Consider the following 24,328-nt stretch of genomic DNA (forward strand, 5'->3'; position numbering starts at 1 on the left):
TTCTGCAACCTAAGCCCGTGTAACCACTCCAGCCTGCAAATAGGCTGCACACCTGAGAATCCCACTGACTTCAGTGAATATCAGATTCTTTAGATAATGGATTTTTAAGCTTTCACCTCTTCAGGTAGGAGACAGCTGACCAAGGGCAAATTTTATTTACACAGCAATGCATCTATTTGATGAAGTTTCCAAGTAAACATAAGTAGCATTCTCCAGAATGGGAGGGATATATTGTGTTGTGTTAATGCAGTTACAGTTAAAGCATCCACATCTCAAGCGGCATTCATCAAACACGGTGCTTTGTTAGCCTAAAAGTAAAAGGCTTTAAAATTGTGTTTCCTGTCTATTGGTGAACAGCTAGAAAAGAAAGATCTTTGAGGCTACTTTTGTTTTCTTCTGGATGTGCTTTATTGCAGCTACTTGCAACCTAACATTGCGATTCTGCCATCATTCATAGTGCTTGTCACTGAAAAAAACATTATGGCTTTCTAAGGTCTTGATACTGTTGTTATTGAGTATCTTTGAATAACTAGTTGAATTTGACACGCTTAGGAAACATGCCAGAGGGCAAAACAAACATCACTTGCATTCTTGCATGTGGCAGTGAAGAGGTCTGTGAAGAATGCCACCCTGTCCCTTGGCCAGCTTCCAGCCTCCCCTTCCCTGCAGAAGTGAAAACCTATGAAAGGAGTTATGTGTTATTGTGCTGTGCCAGATATTTTTTTTTTCTTTTTTTTTTTTTAATGGAGCAATAATGCTTTGAAAGAGAGGTATGTGGCTTCAGATACCTGTACTGTAGCTCTTACAGTACTTATTGACAGGATGGCCCAATTCTCTTACTAATCTTGCTAAAGTTAAAATTCCCATTAGCCTCGTTCTGGAGACATTCAGATAGTTAATGTTTATTCTGTATCTTAGAGACACAGTTGCAGCTGTCTCTGGTTAACTTTTTGTTTCTTTAACAAAATTTGTTTCTTCTTGATTTAATCTAAAACTTGCTTAGGATGCACACAGTTTTAGGTTATATTCAGTTGGCATCTGGGAAGTCTGATAAGACCTGGATTTCCCAGATGTAAGCTTTGCAGCAAATCCAGAAGCCCAGTGCTTACAATCAGAGCATTGATTGCACACTGGTGAGAAAGGTCCTTGGTTTTTTTTTTTTTGCTTTTAGAGTCCACTGTGTAAGAAAGATACTTCTACTACTCTTGCCAGTAACTGCAAAATTTCTTCCAAACTTGTCTTAATGATACAGGGTCTGAATCTTATGTGCTAATGTTCAATTTTTAATCTTTCATTAATAATGGAAACTGAGACTACGCTGAGTAGTATATGAATCGCTTTTGGATTGATGTAGTGAGATGATGTGAACATGAACATCTTTCTTCCCCTTCTCTTCCAGCATTGCACAACACAACCCAGGCTTTTTTGGGTGACCAGGGTCATATGTCTGTGTAAGTTAGGTTGCTGCTCACTTAGCCTTAGGATTTCAGCTCCAGCATTAAAGTAGCCTAGTATTAACTTCTGTATTTGTATACATTAGTTTTACATTTTATAACACAGTGTGATGTTCCAAATGGTAGTGTGACACTTTTTGGAGAAGCAGAAAAATTCTCCGATGAGAGAGAATGAATTATTATACAGGAATAGGGAGCTAAAAGAAAAAAAAAAAAACAACCCACAACAGATTTCCTTTTGTGATTTTTATTTTTTCGGGGTGGTTTGTTGTTTAGGTGTGTGAGGTTGGTTTGTTTGTTTGTTTTAGACTACATGATCATATTTGCTTTTTGCTATTTTCACTGTAGGCAAGCTACTTCAATCTGCTTCAGATGAACTCTTCATAACATAGGTATATCATCCCTTGCCAAACTACAGTCTTCAGAGTTTTAATTAAAGACTGTAAAGCCCACTGAGCTCCTATCACGATTGGAGCTTCAGAGTTGTAAGGTGTTACTATCAATAAATGCTGACATTTTAATTTTCATGTTTTTATGGAAAAGTTGTCCTCAGGTAACTTCAGGTATTATAATTGATGCACTTGTGAAAGCTACAGAGCCTGTAGGTTAAGCTGTTCTCATTAGACTGTATAGGCTGCAAGAAAATGACTGTAATGTTAGTTTCTTATGTCTTAGAAAAAAATTAAAGGCTTGAATTGCTTTTTTTCCTCTATCATGTAGATTACAATAAAGTTATTTTCTGTAGTAGCAATTATTGGATAGAGTGACCTTTACCAATTTATGACATTCATGTAGTGGAAGGGACATTTTTCCACTTGACCTTTATGTAATGTGTCGGCTTGTCCTGTAGCACCAAATGAGTTGCAATTGACAGATTTGATGGAACACTAACTTGACAGGAGCTTATTGTTTGGAAGAAGATATGTGGTGAAATGTGGAGCCTCTAGTAAATAACATAACAAAAGTTATTTGCCTGTCTTCCATCACTGAGGAACAACTTGCTTAAAAATGACTGCTGCCTAAATTGCAATTTGAACACCAATTAACCGAGATTCTAGCAAAACAGTAATCAAATAGTGATATTTCAGAGTAAAATGTGTATTGTTTTAACTTTTTTCCTCTCTTTATTATGGAACCAAGTAACAATGGTTTTCTGTATTTTAACCTTGCTTCTTTCCCCTGCACGCTGCACTGGTGAGGCCACACCTGGAGTATTGTGTCCAGTTTTGGGCACCTCAATACAAGAGGGATATCAAGGTGCTGGAGCAAGCGCAGAGGAGGGCAGTGAAGTTGGTGAAAGGCCTGAAGAACAAATCCTATGAGGGAGTTGGGACTGTTTAGTTTGAGGAAGTTAGTTAGAGGGCTAAGAGGAGACCTCACCACTCTCTACAGCTATTTGAAAGGACATTGTAGAGAGGTTGGCGATGGTCTCTTCTTATAGGTGATTAGTGGCAGAACAAGGGGGAATATCTTTAAACTCCAACAGGGGAGGTTTAGACTGGACATTAGGAAAAAACTTTTCACAGTAGTAGTGGTCAGACAGTGGAATAGGCTGCCCAGGGAAGTGGTGGAGTCACCATCCCTGGATGTGTTTAAGATAGATGTTGGGGGATATGGTGTAGGGGAGAACTTTGTAGAGTAGGGCTGATTGTTGGACTCGCTGATCCCAAGGGTCTTTTCCAACCTGAATGATTCTATGATTCTTGTCTTAACATCTCTGTCCATAAAAAGAAGAGGAATAAAAGTCAAACAGTTTTCGGTATATGATGAAGAAGACATGTCTCCCAAGAGGGTGGGAGAATGTGTGTGTGTATATGTAAATATTTATACACTCCACCCAAAGATGAATATATATGTATGAGTAGCTTCTTTGGTTATTTATTAATATATTAAAGAAATAACGGTCATATATAAGTCTGGGAAGAAAGAATTTCTGGCTGTGGGGAGGAATGGGGAGCTATGACCACAGGCTAGGGTGAGGGTGGATAGTGTAGAGAGAGCTGCAAAAGGGGTCCAGACTGTCCCTGCCCCACTGCTTCTGCTGGGAAGCCCAGAGGTCAGTTGCTCTTCAGATCTGTCAAAATAAAGCAGGCAGAGGATTGTGCTTTTTGAGGAGAAATTTAAAAGCAAAGAACAGCAGTCAGTTATTTTGGGTGTCTTGTTATAATCCAGTATCTTTTTCTGCTCTGGTTGAGGGTTCTGATGCTTCCCATAAATAAAATAATTCCACTTACAAAATGGGTAAGACAAGGTTGTAGCAGAACCCAGGATCTATCTGAGCTATTCAAGTAATTACCATGGCTTTTTAAAACTATTGAACAGCAGGATTGATAAAAGAGCAGCAAATACCATCTGTCTGATCTACATATTTTACCACAGTTCTTCTCAAGCTGTCCAGTTGAGGTAAAGTAAAAAGGAGCTGAATGGGTGTGGGAGGGGAAAGCAACTCAGCTATCTTCAGCATTTGCAAGAGGAATTTGGAAGGAAAAAACTTTCATAGAGGTTGCTGATTAAACACCTTAATGTAATCCTTACTTGTTATTTCAAAGACAATCTGCTCAAACAATAGAAGAGGATGCTGCTGGACAGAGTCAAGGTAGGAGGCTGAATAGACATGTTATTTTGCTGTGGCAAACCAGGTGGTGTAGGTGTACTGACATAGAGTGAAATTCATAGCAAAATTCATTACTGCAGCAAGACTATTTAATTGTAACTCATGAACGAAGTAGAGATTAGTTATTGTGAAGCTCTATTCTAATGAGAACTTATTTTTTGCAGTGTTTGCATTTGTAGTTAACACATGCTATAGAAGATAGTAGGCTTTAATGTCTTTATTTTATGTGCTTGCAGGAGATGTGTAGAAAGCTCAGCAGCAGGGCTGGAAGCAGAACCTGTGTCTGGTGAGCTGCAATTCTGGGGCCTACAGCAGGATCACACTTAAAAAGATGTCCTGTCTTTTGTATGTGGGTCATATTAAAATGGAAAATCCCTCGTCCTTTCTGGAGCACCAGCTTTTCTGAACCCCTTCTGGAGAGTGTGGCAGCAGCCAAACCTCTCTCCCTGAAATTGGCTTCTAGCAGGTGCTCCCACCCTTGTCTCTACAGGCCAAGTCCCATCCAAGTCTCACTTTGCTCCCCCCCCCCCCCTTCCCTCCTGGCTCCAATTCTCACCTGGCTCTCAGTCAACACAGGTACTGGTCTGGCAGCTTTGACTTCTGTCCTGAGGAGGCTCTGATGAGCAGGTGGAGAGGCTGCTGGAGACAGTGAAACTTCATGGGCACTGGAAGAAGGCAGTGAGCCTGTATTTAAAATTTTAAAGTCTCTTAGTGTGAAGCATGGAGACTAGTGAAGGTACCTTGACACTGCTGTGCTCCACTTAGGTTGGACATGGGAGAGGCTCTTCTGTGGATCTGCGTGCTGGAGGAGGTCGGGCTGTTTGGCAGTGGCTGTTGGGTGGGCTCAGGTGTTCCTTTGTGAATGCAGTCCAGCCAGGCCTCTGACCGCATTTGGTCGTGGGTGGGACGTTTTCTCATTCGTAGCTGCTTTGCTGAAGGGGACCAAAGCAGAGTTAAAGGGCTGTGGAACTTGCCTAGGGAGCCTTTTGGTCTTCTCCCCACTGACCTCTGCTGACATTCTCCTGTGCAGCTCTGCCTGCTGCCCTGTGTGCTTGAGGGGTAATTCTTATGTATGAAAAACTTCAGGAGCTCTGTGCTGGGCCAGTGGGGACAGTCACAGAGCTAGAATGAAAAGAATATCATAAACGTGAAAAAAGTAGAGTGTGTGTGTGAAAGGGAGGAAGGTAGGGGAACAGTGATATTTAAAAAAAAAAAAAAAAAAGACTCCAGGTTCTCTATTGTTCAAATAGGAAAGAGAAGCTGGGCTTTATCTGCTTCTGAAATTAGAAAAATAAGAGGTGACTCCAGGAAGCAGTAGTCTTTTTATAGGGAACAGAGCCCTGTAAGAGAACAAAAGGGCACTAACTTTTAAGAAAAGGTCAAATTATGAAAGGGATAATACAAGCTTTCTTATGCAAGAAGCAGTTCAGATTTTGTAATTACAGCAATACTTTAATCTGAAGATCTCACACAGGTGTTAATTAAGCTTAATGAGGCCCCTATGGAGCAGTTGTTACTATCTACATTTTTACAGATAGAGGACTTAGAAGCTGAAAGAAGTGGGGTTATTCATCTGAGATCCTGTAATGCAGCACTGTAGAATCGGTGCTTGGAAGAGAATATGCAGAGCGTGACTTGAAGCCACCTGGCACAGCCATGGGCAGAACCCTTTCCATGAAACCGTGCTGTATATTCCTACTGCTTGCTTCCCCCCCCCCCCCCCCGAATATGTAAGTATGTGTAGATGCATAATAACAACCTGTGGGCTAAGAAAAATTACTCTTTTTAGATGGGCTGTCTTGATTATGCCTGTATTTTTCTTTTATTTTTTCTAATGCTATGCTTAAGATTTGCAGGTTCCTGTGATATTTTGATTAGCATTCAGTGTTTTGAGAGCCTTATGGGAACCAACAATAAGGAAAATTTACTTATGTTGGTGAGATTTTGTATGTTAATTCCTTTCATGTGTTCGTGTCAGTCTTTCCAGTGCAAAGCAGATGGATAGATTGTTTTGTGAGCTCCCTACAGGGAAATCAAACAACTTCTAATTGTCGTTTTCTTCCTATAATACTCTTGAGCTGTTAATTCCACAAGAAATTCTGTTAAAAGTACTGGTGGATGGATGAGGATGGGGAAACAGAATTATGAGATGCTCTCACAATGCTTTGTTTGTAGGATGGACTTTTGAGCGAGTCATCCAAGCGTTTTGTCTGTACACTGCCCCACACAGTGTAGATGGTTGACTGCCTTGTATGTAGTTGTTTTGTTCTTTTTCCCGGCAGTGGAATTTGGGCAGCTCCAAGACTAAGCTTGTCAAAATTGCCACTGTCATCATGTCTGGAAGCCTCTGTAATGGGTTGAATGGGGTGAGTGTGTTGACTCGACCACTACCATGATGTGTCCGTATAGATCTGATTTAGAGAGGTGGTGCCCCTGAGTTGCCAGCTCTCTTTGCACCCTGTTGTCCTACCGTATGGTCTGGGTCAATTATAAATGATGGTGGTGTGGTGGAGATCTCCGTGTTTCAAGGCTTTGTTCCTCACATGCAGAACACACAGCTACTGTTTCAAGTGTTATATCTGCTCATCTTCCCTAACAGAGACTTGCAGGCAATGAAAGGGGAAATAGCTCAGCAAACCAAAGCAATTTTTGGAGTAAGAACCTGCTGAGCTGGTGGGGGTTTTTTTGTTTGTTTGTTTGTTTGTTTTTTAATTTTTAGTTGGGTCTAAATGGACAGCAGTCTGTGAAAAGCATACCAGTTCCAGTATGGAGTCATTATCTGAGAGGGATACTTGGGACCTTTGTTTGCTGATAGGCACCTGGTCTATGCTACTTGTGAAAACATGATTGCTGAGCAACATAATGTGTAAGAATCTGATTTGGAAGACTTAAAAAAAATTTAAAGCTAAAGACTGCTTGGAGCAGTGTGTATGTATCCCTTGGATTTCTGTGCCTGTAAAGGGAAGGTCTTATTTTCATAAGGCAGAACAGTTCACAGCAGTAAGTAGGTAGTGTGAGGGCTGTAACACGTGTGTGGAGTGGGAGAAGCCTTTGTTTCAGGGCAGTGCTTTGGCGGAAGGTGGTGACTTCAGTGCAATATGTTACACTGCTGCAAAGCTGCTGACATGAAGTACAACGTGGTAGCAGAGGAAGTGCCACCTCTGAGGTTATTGCAGTGAGATGCAGCTTTGTTTTAGTCAGCTTGAGAACCTGTTTCTGTAGAGAAGCTTACTTTGCACGGTGCTCTGAACCCCGCAGACTTTCTGAATTGTTTTTGTTTTTTTTTTTTTAAACAATTTGGTGCCATTTAGCAAATGTCAGGAGATACCGAATGTTTTAAAATTGGGAATCAATTGGACAAAGTGTGCTTGAGGTACAATTTCCAGGAAAAAACCCACGTTTTTTACAGCTTTTACATTTGATTTTTTTTTTTTTTCCTTCCAGAGTTGCAAGATTCAACTACAATTGTCACTGTCCAAAATTATTTAAATTGTTTTATGTTTACCCCATGTATGCTTTGGAACCAAAAGCGGTCTTGGGAAAGCAATGTTCAAGATGGTAGTTAGGAAAGAGACAAGAGCTCAGTATTTGTATATGTAAGCCACATAAGCTGTGCATGTAGGTCAAATAGCTAAAAAACTTTATTTTGTGATTTTTTTGTGTGCCTGTGGCCCACCAAAAGTAAACTTTGTTCTAACCTTTGTTCACAGTCTGGAGTGTGGTGAGGGAAAATGCGAGTTTGATGGAGGCCTCTGTGTAAATCTGGCAGTGTAATCTGAAGTCCTGCAGAAATCCGGGAGGAACCCAAATCACTTTCAGGAAAGAAAGGAGACTGAAGAAGCAGTTGCTAGTTGAGGTTGAGGGTGTAGGAAGGGAAGAGGATGAAGGGGCAGAGAAACAGACTGGGGAGAAACTGGGGTTTAAGGGTGCCTGTGAGTTACTGAGGAGAGGGAATTGGTTTGTGAGGCCAAGTTCAAAGGGAAGGGCAGGAAATAAGTCACCAGATATTAACAGTCAGCAAATATTTTGTGTTTAAATTATTTCCTTTGCCATTGAATTCAGACTCCTTGAGCCTGGTGGAAATTAGTGGATCAGACTAGACATCAAGAAGAAATTTTTTATGATGTGAGTGGTGAAACAGTGGGACAGGTTTCCTGGAGAGGTGGTATATGCTTCATCCCTGGAAACGTTGGATGGGGCTCTGAGCAACCTGATCTAGTTGAAGATGTCCCTGCTCACTGCAGAAGGGTTGGACTAGATGACCTTTAAAGGTCCCTTCCAACCCACACCATTCTATGATTCTAATAAATTTTTAAAATTTGTGAATTGATTTTGACTTACAGCAGACAAAATAGACTGAGAACAAATTAAAAATGTTGTAAAGGGTTCTCTCTTACCGCTTGCTTTCTTAGAATATGGGCTTTTCTGGATGAAGTTGAACAGTGTAACTTCTGGGTGCTAGAACAGTGATGGATGGTGGAAATTGGAAATGTGGCTAGTCTGAACTAAGCTATCATCTTTGGTAGTTTTTAGACGGTTTTTGGTTTTGCATCTGCGGATCCAGAGTGCTTGGGAAGGGTATCAGCTTAATTTGAGGGTAAAGTTTTTAATTCTTGAACAGCACTGGGGGTAGGGAAGGAACAATGAAAGAGGAAGTCATTCATATATACATATATATATATTTGAGATTATGTAGACTACTAAATGTGAGAGTGGAGACCTGCATTATAAGAAAACATTGAGAACTATTGTGGGAACTCATGAAGGAGAACGCAGTGAGCAAGAGAGGAAGAAAAAAGATTTTCTTTATCCAAAAGCAAAATTCTGACATTCAGGTAGTCATTTATAATGAATGGATGTATTGTTTTCAGTTCATCTACCACACAGAGACTTCCTTTATCTTCTTGCTCCCCTTTTGTTTCTAGAGCAAAGCTTCAAGTTTTCTTACAGAGTTCTCTGCTGCAGTTTTCAGAGCAATTGATTTAGGGTTATGTGCACATGTTTATAATATCTTCATAGTTCGTTGTGTGAAATATCCATTCTATAAGAAAGAATATTTGATACCTTTTTATCAGCTTGCCTTTCCACAGAAATAAGATGATATTGTCTAATTGTGCTTTGTTTTTTGTAGTTCTGATCTATAGCAGGTGGCTTAAACAGAACTGCAAGCTGATTTCTTCACGTATTATAGTCCTTTGGGGAACATTGCACAATTTAATATGTGCCACATTGAAAGAAAATAGATTTTAAAAACTTCAACTTAAAGGAACTCTGCACCTGTCTATTGGTGCTTCATAGCCTATGCTTCGTGCTGCTTTGTGCATTTTTACAGCATGGCTTTTAAAAGTATGAAGATAAACCTTTGCGGAACACATTATTTATATTAGCTTTGGACTTCTATCACAAAAAATAAAAATTAAAATCTTTCAAACAGTATGCTTTAGGATAGTATTCTCAATATATTCAGGTTAGGCAATAACAAAGGAACCTTTTCTTTGTTTGACAGCTGGAACAAAGCACTTTAGATTCACAATATGTGCTTAAATAGAGTCTGGTACAAAAAAATCTCAACATAATCTGACTGTGTCTTTAGTCATAAAATCCTTGATATAAAAGCCCAGATATAGTCCATCAGACTTTTAAATTTCTTGTTGTTTAGAACTTGCTTTATAAAAAGGACTAGTATCTCACAATATAATGCAATTAGTGGTAGAGTATTGCAATGTTTCACCGTTAATCTACTGGCCTGTCTTCTAGTCAATCTATGGCATTTATTCAGAAGCAGTGAAGAAAGGCAGATGTTAGCTTAGAGATACCTGGAGGAAGGAAAGGGACATAGTGAACTGGGACTGAACTGTCCTCAGTTGATGTTAATATATAGCTGACTGTTGTTCATGTATATGAACTGTGCTGATTGGAAACCTTTAGCTTTACCAAAGCTCTTCCTCTACCATCTCCAATGAAAGAAGGTGCTGTACTGCAAGCCAAGGAGCTTTGCACTGATTTCTGCTAGCTACCTTGTCCTGAGGGATCTTTTTAAGAGTAGAATTTAATTCAGAATAGGGATCTATGCCATTGTGCTGCATAGCCTTTTTAAAAAATGCAGATTCAGCCTGGAATCAGGGATACGTGTTTTTCTTCTGTACAATTTCATATGTAGTGACAGTACTGTCAGCACTGCTTACAAAAGAATGTTGATATCAAATAAAGTGCACTAGCAATCAGCTTGTTTTTTCGTTTAATGTATCTTTTGATGTTATTGTAAATTATTTTTACTGTAAAGTCATACTGGAAATGTAGGCATCTCAGTGATTTCAGTGGAAATTTGATGTTTACAAAAGAATATGAAAAGCAAACAGTCAACAGGGCACAGATTATTTTTTATTGTGACTTGACTAAAACAGAAATGATGTCTCAAAATGCCTATGCATTAAAACCCTTGTGCTGTTTGAAAGAATGTACAAATGCATCAAATCTGGACATAAGGTCTATGTGGGATAGACACTATAGAACTGTACCTTTGTTTTAGTGCACTTAGAGATGAGTAAGGGGTTGTCACAAACAGAAGACCATCCGCTATTTCAGCAACTGTTATGCATGTCAGGCACTTGAAAAAATGTAATTTACTCCAGCATTTAGAAGATTATGGAAGTGGCTAGTTTTTGCTGCAATGTAAAATACTTATAAAGCTCTTACTATTAAAAATGTTGCTGTTCAAAATACTGTAAAAATGTTTTTCAGGAGTATCAGATTAAGAGCAGTGGAGATTAAGATGCTTCTGGTATACTGGAAGTATTATGCATCATTTTCACCCCTACTGTGTGTCTGATGCTTTGTTCTCTCCATTTGTCTCTTTGCCTGTCATTTGCTTTGTTGATTGTAAATTTGTTGGAGTAGGAATTTTTTTTCTGTTGTCCAAGCCTAGTACGATTAGGTTCTAGCCTCCATTGGAGGCTCCTCTGTGAGATGGTAGCAGCAAATAATAACTACTTTGCTTGCAGGATAGTCATGTTACAGTAAATTGTGATGTATGTTTATGCAGATAATCCTGATGTGCCTTAAGCTCAGCTCAGAAAGAACAACTGTGAGGATAGTTCAGCCTACATCATTGCAGGTGATGACAAGAAAGAAATATTAAAACCCAAGATTTTTCTAATGCTGGCCAAGTAATTTAAGAGATTAATCACCCGGGTCAGGACTCGGACATTTTGTGCTGGGCTCTCGCCCCCCTCCTTTCCCAGAGGCATGCTGGAAGAACCTTTCTGGCTTTGTGGCTTCTTGCTCTCTTCTTCCTGCTGATATTGAAAGTGACTCTACCTACATGCTCAGAAAACCTGCTGAGTTCTACAGCTTGTGCCCAAATCACTGCTTCATTTAATTTATTACTAAGAGACAGAGAACATGTTACAGATCTGAGTGACAATCTGTCAGCAGTGTTGCTGCTATGGATGCCCTATGAAATAGGGGGACTGGTCAAATTTTATGCTGAAAGTACATCAGGCTTGTAGTAGCACCCTTCTGGATAGAAGTTTCATATACAGCATAGACTTTTCAGTGTTAAGATGTAAACTGTAGTTGGGAAACTTGGTGTTGTGCTTCGGAGGAAGCATCTGTGAAACTTCTGAGAGTTTATCTTTTTGTTCAAAGCCTAAATGAATGCTCTTAAACTCAATATGAGTTCGAGGGGAGGGAAAAATCAATATCTGCCAATGTGTCAAGCTTCTTTTTATAAGTAGTGTAACAGCTGAAATGTGTTCTTGTATTTTTTTAAAGCTTTCAGACTTCCCAACTCTGCTGCAACACTGACATTCAGTACATTAAATTCTGAAATGTTATATATGTTTTAAGGAGGCAGCATTTTCCTGGCTTGTAACTGGGATGGATTGATGGAGGGGAAATGCAGAGCTTGCTGGGAGGCAGAGAGCCTGCTTGTAAGAAATCCTTCAGACGCTGTTCTCCATTGCTTCCCTCGCGGGGGCTGTTTTGAGTACCAGGATTCCTTCACTTTCCTCCCCCATCCAATTTATGTATACTGGAGTCTCATTGCCTGGAAGGAAAAAGAAGTGGGGAGACAGTAGACAGTTGTTGCTGCCTGCAGCAGGGGAAGCTTGTGGCATCGGACCTGACATCAGGTCATTGCTGTGTGTTTTGGCTATGCTGCCTTGAGTCTGGCTGGGAATTCAGGAGATGTATTCTCCTGTACTCTTCAGGTTACTAGTCTTTTCACTTTAAATAGCATCAGAATTGGAAGCAAACATCAATCTAGCATCTCAGTAGGGTAAAGCAGGAATTAGAAGAGTTTGTCATCTGTACTAAGAGTGGCAAATAACAGGAACACACATAAAATAAAGAATTATGGAGTTGTAGCACTCTCTACAGGTTTTGAACCTCCTGACTCTAAAGGGTGTGCAGCAGCCAGGCGTTTTGCTCGGCTGTTCCTCAAGGTAGTCTTGATAGTTCAGGAGCACAGCTGGAATGCTGAATTTCACAAAGTTGCCTTTTTGGTTGGAGTGGAAAAAAATTAAGTGGCGGATGTGGTGGTTTAGGCCCTGCCAGGACCAGAGATCACATTGCCATTGTCCCTCCCCCACCCTTGGACCGAGTAGGGCACAAACCCCGGGGTTGAAATAAGGAGAAATTTAATACAACAGTGTAATAAACAATCTGAACAACAATAATATCAATAATAACAATAAACAGTAATTACAGTAAACAAGACAAAAGATATACAGAGAAATACCGCAGTGAACACATCCAGCCTGCCGCGTGTGCTTCCCGCAACCAAAGCCACCAAGGAAAGCTTCCCGTGCTGCCGCGCAGGACCTGACGTCAGCATGGTGTGAATAACCCGGCTAGAGATCCTTTCTCCCTGCTGGGGAAACGTAACCCTGTCCTAGCTGAACCAGGACAGCAGATAAGGGGCTAATTTATTTGTGTTTTGCTCTAGCCTTTTATGAACTGAACATGAACGTTTGACTGTGGGTATACAAGGGGTTATAGCCTTGTCTGGAAAGCTTTAACCTCTGCTTACTGGCCTTTCAGGAGCTAGACTGCTGGAAGTATTCCAAGGACCCTGGCCCAAATAGCATTTTAGTTCAGATTAGGTGTGCAAGCCTTTGAAGGGAATCTCCCAATTGTCCCATTGACCGTGCTTTGCTTTGCATTGTATAGCAATCTTGGAGTGCATGGACTGGTTTTCTTTCAGGTGGAACGAAGTCTGAAGATGTGCTCTAGAGATGTACCCAAGGGTCTCCAACTACAAACTGGCCTTTGGTCCATGCAATTATGCTAAACCTGGTCTGAAATAAGACCTTCTGAACTGCAGATGTTGGGGCCTCAGTACTGAACTGTTTGGCTCTATAGATGTGTTCCGTTTAGTCCCCTATGACTAGGGTAGTCGTAGCTCTGGGGTACAGCTGCTGCTCCTGTCGCTTCAGTGAGCTCTTCCAGTGTCAGTCCCCAGCCCCATGCCTTTATGGAGCCAGACTTGCCTGGGTGTGCTCTTTAATTCTGCACTGGGTTTATTTTGCTGGTTTCCATATGCAGGGATGAATGGAAGGTAGAAAAGGTTTTGCTCTGTACCAGTGACCAGACAGCATGTGATAAAGGTTAGCTGCTTGTGGTGGTTTGACCTTGGCTAAATGCCAGGTACCCACCAAGTCGCTCTATCACTTCCCCCGCTTTCCCCTTGTTTTCTCAACAGGGCAAAGAGGGGAAAGAAAATAAGATAGACTAACCCTTGTGGGTAAAACAAAAGCAGTTTTAATATAAGTAAAGCGAAGTAAAGGTCCGCACGCAGAAGCAAAAAAAGAAAACAGATTTATTCTCTACTTCCCGTGATCAGGCGATGTCGGGCCTTCTCAGGAGGCAGGGCTCCGATACACGTAGCGGTTGCCTTGGAGGACCAAGGGTGACCCCACCCCCTTCCTCCTTTCTCCCAGCTTTATACTGAGCAGACGTCATATGGTATGGAATATCCCTTTGGTCAGTTTGGGTCAGCTGTCCTGGCTGTGTCCCCTCCCAAGATCTTGCCCACCCCATCCCACTGGGGGTGAAATGTCAGAAAGAGCCTTGGTGCTGTGTAAGCACCACTCAGCAGTAGCCACAACACCAGGGTGCTATCAACACCCTACCAGCTCCCAGCATAAAACACAGCACCATGAGGGCTGCTGTAGGGGAAAAACAATTAATTCCAGCTCATCCAGACCCAGTACACTGCTCAAATATCCAAATGTAGTCTTAACCTCCCTTTTAAACATATTGACTGTGTTAGAACTTGCAAGGAATTGAATATCTTGTGTGTATTTTTTTGGTACTGTGAAATGGTTAATTATTTTATCCTTAAATTAAGAGCACACACATATTCCAGTTGCTTGTAATACCTTCAGTTTTCACCACAGTATATGTCCTTACGTGTCATATCTGGATATTGGTCTTCATGTTCTCCTGCAAGTAGTTTTGTAGGAGCGAATGCTAGTAATTGGGCTGTAGATACCTTGATTATTACTCTGTTCTCCAGCTTCATTTCAGTCACGTATTCAAGCTCAGCATTAGACTCCTCACTTTCTAGCCTCTGTAGCACTGCTTTAGCTAATATAAGTCCCTCTGTCCTGGAAAGTGAGTAGTGCAATTTGAACATGATGATGCTTGAGTTATTAATGTGCAAGGAAAGTGAAGAAGGAATGTTTTCTTTTATTTAGAGTGGAAAAAAAAGAAAGCAAACACCTAATAAGATCATCAGATTTTACTTTTAAGATTACCAAATGGGATATGTGTTTAAATAATTCATAATTCCATTTTGAAATTCTCTGTTATAGTATATTTTGGAGACCAAAAGGATAGATAACCTGAGAAAAGAGAAGTTTCTGGTGGATAGATGTCTACCTGTTGGTGACTTTATTTTACTTTTTTTTTTAATTCCTTTTTCCCTCGTATCAGTGAAGTGATCTAGGAGTAGTGTCTTGCTCAGGAAGTCTTTCAGCTGACAGACATTAGAGGCTCAGGAACAGTATCGAGGTAAATGGGCACTTTGTACCCTGGTTCTTAGCCTCCTCTCTAAATGCCTGCTACTGTGTGTGGTTGAAGACAGGCTGCTGGAGGGCTCTTCAGATCTGAACCTGGAACTTCTTTAGTTCTTACAGAATAGGTAACTATCCTTGATACTGAGTATACAAAAACCCTTCAGTCATCTTGGAAGCTTCAAGTTTTTCAGAAAGTGAATGCTGGGGAGGTTACCTGGCTCTGGAATTATCTAGCAAGTAAGAAAAAGAATTTTAGGGCTGCAGTGTATGATTTACGCATGTAAACCCTACACAGATCCTGGTTTAGATCTTTCACATTTTAGGGAGAAGGGAGGGAAAGAGGGGAAGGGGTTTGTTTACAGGATTTGTGGGGCAGGTTCAAATGGCCTTCTTTAGTTGAATTAGCTGAAGAAACAATTTCTTAATGTCCAGCAATTTGTAAAATAGCACAATTGATCAGCAAAGAACAGACGTAAATAAATGTAAATACGTGTAGTATGTGGCAAATAAAGTTCTACCCTTACTGTGATGTTTTTCTTAAATGATGATAAATAGTTCTGATAAAGTGGAATAAAACCAGTATCAGAATATGTAAAAATTAGAGAAGGAGCCATATGTTCTCATATGGTCAGTTAAAAATTTTGAAAATTGTTTCCTTTGCTCAAGCTATTACAAAACATGATGTTTGGAGACAATGCAGTTCTCTGACTGCTGTCTGTTTAATCGAGTACAGCAGTTAGCATCTTCCAGGCCTGTACTCTGGCTCGGCTTTAAATTGAGTGGGGTGTCTGAAGTGCACCAGGTGGTAACAGATTGGGATGGAGGGTAATTTAAGGGTTAATTTTTGTGGTTTGCACTGTAGTAGAAGCTTTGTCTAGGTATCAGTAGGACTGCTGCAAGGCAGCAAGCTAGCAACAAAATACAGTGAAATAAAAGGCTGGTAAAGAGAATTAAGCCTTATTCCAAATGCTTTTCTATAAAACAGTATGTATTAAATACACTGAAGTTCCTTCATTTAAGAAACTCATCAAATGGGGGATTGCTTTTTGCATGTAAGCTGTGTGTTAAATAACTTACTTTGAGGTGAAGTATGGGACAGAACAACTAAGTATTAAGCCTTTGCATGGGATGGATGTGTCTGAGTGTGTTTGGTTTCTTTCAGTGTCTCAACCCATTGGTGAGCTCTGGGGTTCTGTGAAGGTCTTTTCTGTGTTGGAATAACATGCTTAAAAGACTAAAATGAAGGCAAAAGAAAGGGATGTCTTTGAATCTGATGCCTTATGAATAGCAAAGGCCTTCTGTGTCTGCTTCTTGGCTGAAAAATCCTAGAAAATATGGTGGGAAGGGATCTCAAGAGAACACAATTGATCTTGCTGGCCTTGACCTTAAAAACTATGCTAGAGCTATTCCTGAGAGATGTTTGTCTGACCTGAAAAGCAGCGCTGCCGGAGATTTCCTGTCTGTCCGAAGCACTTCGTTTTAGTGCTTTACTATATATGTTTTTCCTCATCTCCTTTGCTGCAACTCAGGTTTGTTACCAAGGACTCAGATTCTGAGGAGAGGTGAAGAGCATTGTATTACTGCTTTCTTTGCAGCTTCCTGGTGCCTAATAATACTGGAAGTTACTCCTCTCAAGTCTTTACCTCCACTAGACTGAAGAACCCTTCTTATTGCCCTCTCTTTCACATGTCCTATTTGCTAGACTTCTGACTGTTTCCATTACTTCTGCTTGATCCAGATCTCTCTTAAGCTGCAGTGCTGAAAGCTGAACTAAGATGAGCTGATTTGCATGGTTTCCTGCTCAGCAGCTGGCACTGAGGTGCCCTGGTCTCTCCATGCAGCTCGGTCAAGCTGAGGGGTCTCAGTGTTCAGCTAAGTGGTACTGGAGTCAATCTTGAGACGTAACCCCTAACTGCAATGCTGAAAGGATAAAAAAAAAAAAAAAATTAGTGCTGAGAGATAACAAGGGGATATGGCCAGCAATAGTACTTATAAAATGCCAGTGGAACAACTTATTTAGAAATGTCTTTTAGTAGAAACTAATTGAATACTGTGTAGACTGGAATGTATAAAGCAGGATGCAGCCAAGAATTAGAGAGACTGAAGTGGCATGTGAATTCCCTCATGTGTTTTCCTTCCCCAAAACAGCCCGTTTCTAGAGCCAGGATGGGTAGAAGTAGAACGATGAAACAACTGGACAGACAAACACAGTGTGAGCATGCACAATTATGTTGAAGAACAATGCCAATGTTGTTAAATGGCTGTAAAGAGTTGCCACAACTCCCACTGAGGTAACACAGGAAACCCAGTGGTGAATGGTTTGAGTAAAAGGATGTGTTCCCACATGTTTAGGATTCAGTGGTCATTGGTCACAATCCAACCCTTACTTTTGTGTTTGTAACAGTGATATTTTTGATGGCTGTGTTTGAAATTCCACATGAGATGTGAATATTGATATGTTTCTCTGGTCAAAGTATGGGCTTGGGAATCTCATCTGGGCCCAAATTCCAGTTTCCTCATGGTGATAGGGATAGGACCAATCTGTTCAATTGTGGTCCCTGAGAAACATGTGGCAAATGTGGTTCATGTCCACTGCTGAAAAGGTGTTTCTCCTTCGCAGGAAGAGTATGCATATGTGTTTTGTGGTTGCTGGGGCAAGACCTGTACCCTGCAGTAACTCAGATGGTGATCATTTCAGCTAGAGCCTTTTGGTAGTGTTTTGCACCATAATAATAACAACAACAACATGAGTTGAACTACCCTGGAGCAGTCTGCTGGTCCAGGGAGAAGATCTAGTCTCATCAGTATGTCCTGTGTCTTTGTTCCACCCTATCGGCACAAGAGCAGAAGGGAGATCAATACTAATCATAGATTATTGTAAAAAATCGATCATTTCACTAAACCAGCAAATGTAAACAACCTCTCTTCTTAAAACCCCTTTGAGAATAAAGAAAGAAAATAAGCAGTATAAAGCATGCACAGATGGATGTTATTCTGATAGTAACATGCTGTATTGAAAATGTTAGAAGGGAAGGAATTCTAATCATGCAAAATTGGAGGCAGCGAGGTCATGAGGAAAGTACTGAACTGTAAAGGTTTTCCATTTGTGAGCTAGCTCAAAACTCTCTGATTTGACTAATGTATCATCAAAGGTGTTCTGGCTTGGACCAGCCAGGCTTGTTATCTGTCATGTATGTGATTTTCCTAGTGTACTGGAACTATAGAAAATAGAGAATATATGTACCAGAAATAATAATTTGTAATTGGAACTATGTTCCTTTGTTTTCGATACGAGGAAAGAAAACAAAGTAAAAACCAAGTTATACAGAGAAATGTTTGCTCTAAGAAATTTATAGTTATGATAGTCAAAGAACTCTTAAGGACCACTGTTATTTTTATTTAAAGTTGAAAGTAAATCTTTTTGTTGGATGATAAAGTAAGCATAAATCAGGTGAGCCTGGCGTAAAAGAATTGTTTAATTGCTGTAATTGCAAGTGCATTTTCTCCTGAACTGTATTGCTGAAATATCAGACATGATTCTTCAGTTTTTGTCCTAATAACAATGCAATTTTTTAAAAAATCAGACTTTAAATGTATAACTACTATCTAAGATGGTTTTAAAACTGGAGCAATGAAGAATAGGAGTTTTCTTAGAATTGAATTCAGAGCTGTTACTCTAGGAAAAGAGCACAGATGATAACTTTGAGCCAATTCTTTGGAGCCTTACCAAATTAAAACTCTGTGAAAGTGCTGGGAAGCCTGCAGTTTTGTCCTTGTCATAGAAGAAAGTAGCTTAGCATCCTGGTTATCTGATGTTTTCCATTGTAGTCTTAGTAATTCATCCTGGAGCAAAACAGACCGATGTATTTTATCAAAAGGGGAAGAACCATCTGTGAGGTGGATTTTATTTTTTGTTGATCGACCTTTTTTCTTCAGGTAAAATGGAAACTTTTTGTCACTGTTATGTAATATATATATTTTTTTTAATATTTGATTTCTAGCTGATAAATTTAGACGCAAACTGGAAGAACTGGAGAAAGAGAAAAATTCTTTAAAATTTCAGCTTCCTTCAAGGCATCCTTCAATTAGCAGTTTTTTGGATAGATTCATTACCCAAGTTCAAGCAGCATTGCGCTGGGCTGCTGATCATCGGTAAGTTTGTGATTCCTTAATACGTAAAATGATGCTTTTGTTTTTCTCAAAACATGGAATACAATTTATGAATTATATTAATGAAGAGTTTTAAGGACCTTCTGACATATTAATATGGAGCTTGTTTATGAAAATCTCCCCTGCCCCCCCTTCTTTTTCTTTTTACAATTCTTTCAGAATTCCCCTGAAAAACATTGATCATTATGAACTCGTGAAGTAAATAGAACTTTTTTTCACTGATGTTGAGTGGGAATAGGATTAAATCCTTGACACGGCAGCTTGAGCATACAACAGCAAGGCAGCTTGAGCAACGGTTCCCCGTGGAGTTAATTCTGATGCTCCTTTTCAGGCAATGAAAGGATATTTAAATATAAAGTAAAAACAGATTCTTTTCTGATATGCATAGAGCTTTGGGATCTTCCTTTTATGCGTCACTTGTTAGGTGGCAGTAATGTGCTCAGCACTGAACAAAGTCACAAAAATAAATTCTCAGCCTTCTCTTGAAGGGATAACTACTTCAAAGATTGGGGGAATGTGAGATGTGTTGGATGACCCAAGGGAGGTAGTTAGCTTGGGCTGAAAAAGTTGTGCCTCTTTTTCTAGGTCTTTCTTCAGCTATGCTACTGGTTACTGTTGTTAAAGTAAGAGGATTCTTCAGAAATATTGGAAGCTATTCTCAAATGCAGTAGCACAAATGAAAGAAGAAAATCTTTTTGTTTTCTGCCAGCTTGTGTGTATATAAGGGCTGCAGTATACTAGTCAATACATTTGGTTGTGATCTTTGATATACATGAAAATTAGATAAAATCAGTACAGATAACAGAATTTTATGGCAAAAGTTGAGACTTTTAAGGGTATTTTTAGCCTCTATTTATAGTATTTAGTAATGAAGCAGGTTTAAAACAAACTGCACTTCCTCAGAGCTGTTTCCTTCTACTTTCTGAGGCCCTAAGAAGCTGTTTTACCATTCCTTAAAAATTTGGATGCAACATTTTGTATTTTGTCATTGAGATATGTTTGCTCTATGCAACAACTTGTAATAATGATTTTGGCTTTAGAGGTGGTGTTCTCTTCAGTGTCATAGAAATTGAGTCAGTGAAGCATCCTTGAAACATATAGTCTTGCTTATTTTTTCCTATATAATGTATATGTTACATATATTTAGATAAAATATATATCATATATATAATTTATGAAAGTGTTCCTGTTCTTTGGATGATTATATCTGTAACTCTTCTCTTTGCACAGGTCTGAGAGCAGTGCCATTCTTCAGGGTCAGATGAATATCCTCTTCACTTTTGTCTTGTGCACACTCCTTTCATTGTGCTTGAGTTTGACTGTTGTTGTGACACCCTTTCTTTTTCTTGCTTGATTCTTGTAGCCTTTCACACCGCTTTGTCTGTGGTCTGACCCTTTTGCTGATGCAGCAAGGGTACACTTTGTTTTCAGTAGGGGTGTTTAAAATTTTTCTGTTCCAACAGTATTTTTAGGTAGTACAGGGTGGAAGACAAGACCCCTTCTTCAAGGAAAATTTGTAGGCTTCAGTTTTTATTTTAATTTTGAATGGGAAAAAACCCTGATATACCAAAGATTTCTAATTTCACCTGGAAAATTAAAAAGATGATCAGACTAACCCCAGAAGACCAGATCACTGCAGTTTTACTGTAGTTAAGCCAATCTCATCTTTTTGCAGATAAAGAATGTTTTAAATAAAAAGTGTGTATGTCAGGTTGTTCATTTAATATGCAAGACTGAAATTCATGCCCTGGTTTTGTTTTACTTGATTAAATCATGAGATGAGTTTTTAGGTGAATGCATTCTGTATTGACACAGGATATTGGGGGCAGGTGGTAGGAGACAGGTTTGGTTATATTTAGCTTAGGAACAGTACTGCGTTCACGCAATCACCGAGGTTTGGTGAGATCAGAGAGATTTTGTTTCTGTTTCCTCATTATAACTAGGCAGATGTATATGGGATTTCCAAGGTGGTTCTGAGAATAGCTATGTTTGTTGTGGAATGTTTCCTAAATTTTGACCAGTAACTCAGAAATTTCTATTGCATACTGCTCTTGGAAAGATGCAGCCCTTACTAAAAGAAGGCGGCTTCAGAACTGCTGGGAAGTGTGGTTAGCTGGAGCCACAGCAATCAATAATGATCATAGGGCACATACACAATGATGACCTAGCACCTCATAATACAGGTGTCTCTTTGATCTATTTTGTTATTACAGAATACAGTTATACTGTCATTATGTCTATTTTGTTTAAGTATTAATTCAATTTATTTTAGTGCCAGGGTTTTCTTCAACCATAGAGAAGAGAGTTAAGCATGCATTGTCTTCTGATAGTCCTGCAAAAGAGATAGGAACCTCTTGTCCTACACACTTGTTAAACAACTGTGCATGGAGATCATCACTGTGTGATTAATCATGCTTAAACCAGACTTGTGATGCATGGTTTGTATGTGGCATGGATGTATTTGCTTTGCAATATTATGATGGGGAATCATGCTTCAAAAACATTCTTTGTTTGAGACAGATTATTTTTTAAAACAAGATGCTGAAATGCATCTGTACAAACCTTTGTCTCTAGAGAAAATTGTGTGAAATCCACACACTTGTCTCTAGAGATGAATACAAATGCAATTGGTCTTGCAAGTGTGCGTGCCCTTATGCACAAAATAGATTTGTGTTGTAGCAAGTGCATTTTGAGAGGTTGGTTATAGACTTGACACTTAATGTAATGCACTTGATTGCCTTGGGGTCCAATCGTGCAAAGACTTAGAGCTGAGGGTTGTACTGACCATTGTGAGGAATCCCACTGCCTGTGATTTTGAAGGAACTCGCTGTGCAAGTAAAGTAAAATTTGGCATCATGGAGCAAACACTCCAGATGATCTCTAATGTAGTCTCCAAAAGCTGACAGAAGCTGCAAAAACGGCTTTGGCAAGTTTCTAAACTTCTGTCTAAGAGATTTTTCTCTGTATTGATAGAAATTACATGCCTTAGTTTTGTCTCTTTCAAGGCAGTGATGGATAAATTTCTGAAATATGAAAAAGCTGGGGGAAGCCTGAAGCTATACAAGTTTTCCTTTTTCCTTCTTCAGCGTGTTGTAAAAACAGTGTAAATGTTTGAGATAATAAAGGAAGTTATGCCAAGGAAAAATCTCTTGTTCTCTAACTCTATCCATTTAAGATGTAATCATTCTGGTGATGGAATGTTATGACTCTGATGGTAACATGTAGCATTCTGATCTATTTAATCTTTGACATGTCAATACTCAGTGATAACGCTGATTTTTAGCTTTTGTTATTTTTTTCAAAGGATTAGACATGAAGAAACACAGCATTGGCATGAAAACGACCACAGACTTTTGAGATCTGCTTACCAGGAGAGGATGCAGGTTTCAGCCACAAAACGAAACCAACTTTTTCAAGAAAAAAAATGGTTACAGGTAACAGGACTACAAAGTTGTCTATAAGAACCAGTGCTGTGTGTGGAAAAGCTTGTAAGCCATCACACAGAATTAAATAAATTTATTGTAATAGTAAATTTGCTTCTGTGCAGCAATTAGAGCCTTGGCTGTAGTCCAGTTGATAATCTAAGTGATGATTGGAGATGGCAGCCACAGGAGTTGTGTTAATCTCATTATGGAGAAGCAGAACTGGAAGGCTCGGTGGCTTGTGTGTGTGCTCTAACCTTCCTCATTATCTTTTTAAATGTACTCTATGTTCTAATTTGCCATTATAATATTTCACTAATCTTCAGAAGTTTTTGTTCAAAGACAAAAAGTTTTATCAATTTCTGGTTAGAATTGACTATAAATACAAGATTTACCAGCTTTTGTTCCTGAAAGATGATTGATGCATTTCATAAGGATGAAGGAATCATCGTGGAGCAGTCAGCATTTGCCAACAATAACTTTACACTGACACGTGATGTCACAATGTGGTAATTTGGCAAATTGAATGTTTTTAAGATGGCTTCTGTCCAATTTTAAATCTGCAAGCCTTTTAAGCAAAATTTAGCTCTTTCTTTTCACTGTCCTTCAAAATTCTCAGTTGCTGTCTAGTACAAGCCTTTGTTCCACCTCCTTTTAAACCTTGTCAGTCACACTCAGCAATGTGACTTCTTGGAGAGCTAGTAGGTTTGTGGTTTTGTTTTTTTTGTCTGTGATCTTGTCTTGAAATATATCATTATTTTTGATACTTTTCTTCCTTTGGTGTATCCAATAGTATAATCATCTGTGTGTTTGCATACACATAAATGTATATATAAAACCAGAAAGAGATAGAGAAATGCATTTTAGATGGCCATTGCAAAATCTTAGATGAGGAAATGGCTTTTCTATCCTAGTCATCACCTTTGTATTGTTTAGATTTATTTCATCATGCATATAAGAGGACACATAGTGTAATTCAACATTATCAGTGTCCAGAGAACTATTTTTGATAATCTAGACATCCAGCTAGTCGCCGCAAGGTATTCAACTGAAAACTGGTGTCCTTAAGATTCCATGCCAGCTAACGTTTTTATATTTGCTCCGATGAATCTTTATTCCTATGTAGTTATATTAGGGACAGATTAATGACATCATTGTACAGGCATACTGTTTATGAGCATTTGATCAAAATTATTATGAATTCAAGGTTTTGGAGAAGGCTGACCTGTGATGCTTGGTGGTTCCCAGCATCCCTTAAGGATTGGTCCTGTCCAAAATATCACTTGATCTGAAATCATCATTATTTTATTTTTTTTCCTCATCCCTACTTTACTTCCCTTCTACCCTCTCTCTTGTTGGTTCTGCATTTGTCTTCAGGGATTTGAGAGCCTGTGACAGTGTCTAAAATTTACATATTAATGTTTCTACTGCAGTCTGTACATCATGGAGAATACCAGCCTATAAGTGAAGCTGGAGGTTTACAATCAGTACTGATTAGCTGTCATGATGGAAATCTCAGTTTAAACTCAAATCCACAAAGTAGAAGTCCAGTTTATGTTTAGTGAGCTGAATATCATCTGCTGCTCCATACTGAGACTTTAAGTCCTTTTTATCTGTCCCTGGAGGCTGACCAAGAGCACATTAAAG

The 24,328-nt window shown here is 39.4% G+C and overlaps 1 protein-coding gene across 1 annotated transcript in view; it reads left to right on the top strand.

Moving 5' to 3' along the window:
* The window catches only part of DISC1 (DISC1 scaffold protein), a 206,155-nt gene that overhangs the window by 43,567 nt on the left and 138,260 nt on the right, over positions 1-24,328 (top strand). Inside the window, exons 4-5 of the mRNA XM_074899344.1 lie at positions 19,091-19,241; positions 22,564-22,693. Of these exons, the coding sequence (XP_074755445.1) occupies positions 19,091-19,241; positions 22,564-22,693 (281 nt within the window). The remainder of the gene's footprint in view (positions 1-19,090; positions 19,242-22,563; positions 22,694-24,328) is intronic.

The sequence above is a fragment of the Athene noctua genome, chromosome 1 (assembly GCF_965140245.1).
Source record: "Athene noctua chromosome 1, bAthNoc1.hap1.1, whole genome shotgun sequence".
In the NCBI taxonomy this organism is placed as follows: domain Eukaryota; kingdom Metazoa; phylum Chordata; class Aves; order Strigiformes; family Strigidae; genus Athene; species Athene noctua.